A 4,976-nucleotide genomic window follows, 5' to 3' on the forward strand; every position below is an offset into this window, starting at 1 on the left:
GCACACACGGACTGGCCATTGGGAGTAGCGGGAGTTTTCCCGGTGGGCCGGTGGTTCAGTGTGGGCCGGCGGAGAAAAAAAAAAAAAAACAGTTGCGCGCTGGCCTTTAATATGATAAGCAATGTTAACAGTTTCTTAAAGAAACTGTTAACATTGCTTATTACAGTTGCGCATCTTACAGTTGCATATTAAAGGCCAGCGCGCAACTGTTTTTTTTTTTTTTCTCCGCCGGCCCACGCTGAACCACCGGCCCACCGGGAAAACTCCCGCTACTCCCAGTGGCCAGTCCGTGTGTGACTAGTGGTGATGCTTCTATGTTCAGATTTTGGGAAAGCCATAACTCCGTTCTCATTGAGGCCCAGTTCCATCCCGTAAACAATCATTTTGGTTTATCAACTACCTGCGCTCAAACATGTCACAGGAGAGGCTCAATGGGCTGGCTATGCTCTCTATAGAGCGCGAACTTGCAAAGAAGCTGGACTTCAATGACCTTATTGACGACTTTGCCACAGCAAAAGTCCGGCGCATTGCATTTCGCACCTGAATAGTTGCAGACTAAGGAAATGTTCAAACTGGAAATATGTTGAAATGTTGAAATAAAATGGTTGACTGTTATAATGGGCTTGGAATACCTGTTATTTAAGGGTTGGAGTGAATGGAGACTGTGAAAAGAGGGGTTGGGTGTGGGTGGTTGCTGTGTGGCGATGTGCGTGCGCGTGTGTGTGTGTGTGGGGGGCACTCAGATTAATTGGGGGGGGCACTCAGATTATTTTGTCCCGGGCCCAGCCAAAGCTGTCAACGGCCCTGACCGGGTAGGTGTATATTATAAGCAGTGAGAATTAGAGAATACAGTGCTACACTATGATGAACGTTTTTGAACGTATGATGAATGTTTTTATTTTTGTTATCTGTTTTTTTCTTCTTTTATGGCAAATATTTCTCTTCAAAAGAAACTAATGAAGAGTAAAATAAAACATTTTTTTTTATTTTCAGTGATATGCACTTTATTTTTCATCCCTTGGTTTTCTCATCTAATATGGAAGTTATGGATGTCAGTGGCTGTGACAAGACGTGTTATGCTCTGCAATAAAAAAAAAAACATTGATACAAAGCAAGCCCATTCACTTTTTTATGCTGATAAGAGAATTACAATGGTTTTTCATATGACAAAAATGTGCGATTAAATTTCGATTAATCGCGAGTTAACTATGACAGTCGCGACATTAATCGTGATTAAATATTTTAATCGCTTGACAGCACTAATATATATATATTACAATGAAGATAAATGTAGGAAAAAAAATTAAAAAAGAAAAACATCGAATTTGAAGGTGTTTCCAAACTTTTGACTGATAATGCGCGCGTGTGTGTGTGTGTGTGTGTGTGTGTGTGTTTATATATATTTTAGGGTGCATCAGTTGCCCCCTAAAAATGAAAAGTTCCTCCGATCATGATGCATTTTTTTTTTATGTTCCTTTTGGTAGGAAAACACACTGGGTGAAATATTTTGACAAAATTAAAAAGTTTAATGGTGGTACCAGGAGCTCAAAGTTATGGAAAAAGCTGCTATTTTATGACTTTTATGACAAAATTTCGATCACTTTTCATGAAACATTATGGCACCTTATAGAGTATACCAAATATCTTAGATACACATTTTTAGTACATATTCTAAATATATTATCAAGCACAGTTTGAGCTTTAGCTGTTCATTGAATCATTGTTCAACTACTTTTAAACAATACAAATGTATTATGAATCACATTAATGCTTCTCAATCCCTTGCAAAGGTTCTTAACATGATCTCTGGGTCACAAGAAATCAATAAATGGAGTCCAACATTGTGATTCAAACCTTACGCGAAAACATAAAATAAGCGTTTTTTGGCAAAAAATGAACCTCATGGTGCCACTATTAGACTTTTGAATATGGTCAAAAAATTTTACAGGATGTCTTTATTGGTGAAAAGGAACACCCAAACAAAAATGCATCAGATTTTATGAAAGTGAGGGCAACTGATGAGATATATATATATATAGGGCGGCACGGTGGTGTAGTGGTTAGCGCTGTCGCCTCACAGCAAGAAGGTCTGGGTTCAAGCCCCGTGGCCGGCGAGGTCCTTTCTGTGTGGAGTTTGCATGTTCTCCCCGTGTCCGCGTGGGTTTCCTCCGGGTGCTCCGGTTTCCCCCACAGTCCAAAGACATGCAGGTTAGGTTAACTGGTGACTCTAAATTGACCGTAGGTGTGAATGGTTGTCTGTGTCTGTGTGTCAGCCCTGTGATGACCTGGCGACTTGTCCAGGGTGTACCCCGCCTTTCGCCCGTAGTCAGCTGGGATAGGCTCCAGCTTGCCTGCGACCCTGTAGAACAGGATAAAGTGGCTATAGATAATGAGATGATATATATATATATATATATATATATATATATATATATATATATATATATATGATGTATGTTTTGTGAATAAATGGCTTCTACCATTTAAGTGTTCGTCAAAATTATGCTATATATATATATATATATATATATATATATATATATATATATATATATAATATAAACCAATTGCCTGTGTTTGTTTACCTTTTAAAAATATTAATTAAAACATTAATAAGAAATTATATTCATGTGTGCCTCTAAAAGGGCCAATGGCAGGAAATGATTGTGGGAGTTTGTAGTTTATGGTGAAAGTAGTTTGTGCTTGCTAAGTAAGGAGCTGAGTCAAATAAAACCTGAAGAAAACATCTTGAAAGAAAGCATCGAGCTGTGTTCTCTGCTGTCGCTGGTATACGTTGTGTGAAATACATTCTGGAATACTTGACTACCTAAGTGTACACAAGTCACCTCCTGAGACATTCTTGATAAAACCCACGATTTCTGGGTATTTGTTCTGTACTTGGCTAAATGTGAACTTTTGGAATTGGAACAGTACTTGTGCTGTTGATGTTTCATGATGTTGCACAAGGAGAATGCAGTTACAGAGAAGAATGCGTATTGAGAAATGCTATGGTATTCAGGCATCAACCTGATAACTAAATCATGTAATTTTGAAGGTTTGAAGTGTCATCTTCATTTTAAGTTCTTCTCTTATCACAAAAAAAGGAGTTGATTTACTGAACATCTTCAGTTTCAAAGTTTAAACCTCCGTAACCTCCAGTCATTCTCATGGTTCTTTGAGAACACTTTCCTCATCATTTGGATTGACTAAACACAATTCACACTGCTTCACATAATGTATATATGTGACATAGTATCTCAAATTAGCCTGCTTTCCCAAAATTATACTGCATGAGCAACAACATTGATGCTGCATCTAATATTAATAATACAGTGCATATTAGTGACATGGACTGACATGGGCAATAATAAGTTTTTCATGAGATATCTAATTTGCCAACAAAATACCTCACTGAATGAAAACATCCCAGGAATGCGTGATCATCACATCATGCTTACTATTAACACCCATACATGTCATCATCTCTCCCTGGGGCTCACATGGTGTCTATTAAAACATCAGCTCACATTAGTATTCCTCTTCAGAGCTGGGCTCACATATGAAAGTGAGGTTCTGCACCTGATATAATAATATATATATAATATATTCTCTCTTTTTACTTTTGAAAACTCTGACTTGTGAGGATGTGGTGGTGATTTGTCATTCTGTATTGTCAGTGATATCTGTAAATACTGTATATTATGTGTCATATAATGTCAGTTTCTAATGATAGCACAGCTGAAATTTTGCTTATACATCAGCAAATATATCAGGTTGCACTGACTGAGGGACCAATATCAAAGGTTAGTTTTGCAATATTAATAGCTCTGTTCTTTATCTATTTGAATTCCATCATGGTCTACACTCTTTGGAGTAAGCCTGTTTTTAAAGAGACTCCACGCTACATTCTGTTTAACCACATGCTTTTCAATGACTTGATTCAGCTCTTTGTTACATCTTTGTTGTATATTTTTGGTCTGGCCTATCTCAGGTTAGTCATGGCCTCTTGTGCTTTTATTGTAATTGTTTCAGGTACAACTTTTCGTAATGCACCTTTAAACCTGGCTCTGATGTCACTAGAGCGTTATGTGGCCATATGCTTTCCTCTAAGACATGCTGAAATAGTCACTCAGAAAAGAACTTGTATTGCCATTGGAATTATTTGGTTTATGGGTTTGATAAACTATATAGTTGACTTGTTTTACAGTGCACTGACAGATCCTAAAGTTTTAACCTCACAAATATTTTGCACGAGAGAAAGGCTCTTCATAAAGCAGTGGCAAGTAGACCTCCATCAGGGCTTCAATGTATTTTATTTTGTGTCAGTGTCTATGATCATCCTTTTCACTTATGTCAGCATTTTGATTACAACCAAGTCTATTTCTTCCAATAAAGACTCTGCTACTAAAGCCCACAAAACTGTGCTGCTGCACCTAATTCAGCTGGGCCTGTGCCTTACCTCTTTTCTCTACAGCATTATAGAGCGAGCTGCAGCAATGGCCAGCAGTAGCAGCAGCCTCTTCATGGACCTGCGTTATCTAAACTATTTGTTTGTGCTGATCTTGCCTCGCTGCTTGAGCCCACTCATCTATGGACTGAGAGATGATGCTGTACGGCCCTTACTCCTGTATTACTTTTGCTATGTCAGAGGGAAACACAGGTCTACTGTCAGTGTACACTGAATCAAGGCCATTTTTAAAAAAAAATTCTTAAGTATACTTAAACCTGTTCAATGTTGTTGAAGAAACTCATGGAGAAAATATCATATGAATTATTATTTACAGTTAATTTGTTACTCAGAGGTCCCACTACTGGGGGTAAAAGACAGCTGATACCATTTATCCATGTATTTCAGTTAAAATTGATTTTTACTTAAAGTCCTGAAAGTGCTGTGCTCTCACTCAGAGGGAGCCGAACACCACTTCAATTGGTTTAAACTTAAAACTGTATAATGTCTCGTCTCGTCTCGTCTTCTT

The 4,976-nt window shown here is 37.9% G+C and overlaps 1 protein-coding gene across 1 annotated transcript; it reads left to right on the plus strand.

Moving 5' to 3' along the window:
• Nucleotides 1-3,713: 3,713 nt before the first annotated feature.
• Nucleotides 3,714-4,682, plus strand: LOC132894987 (odorant receptor 131-2-like). The gene has a single exon (XM_060935137.1). It carries the CDS (start codon nt 3,714-3,716, stop codon nt 4,680-4,682), a length of 969 nt encoding a protein of 322 aa, XP_060791120.1.
• The last annotated feature ends 294 nt before the right edge of the window (nt 4,683-4,976 follow it).

This window comes from Neoarius graeffei, chromosome 12, assembly GCF_027579695.1.
Source record: "Neoarius graeffei isolate fNeoGra1 chromosome 12, fNeoGra1.pri, whole genome shotgun sequence".
Classification (NCBI taxonomy): Eukaryota; Metazoa; Chordata; class Actinopteri; order Siluriformes; family Ariidae; genus Neoarius; species Neoarius graeffei.

Bases quoted from the DNA above. Each gene is read 5' to 3' on its own strand.
- LOC132894987 (XM_060935137.1), top strand. From the start codon at position 3,714: ATGTCAGTTTCTAATGATAGCACAGCTGAAATTTTGCTTATACATCAG.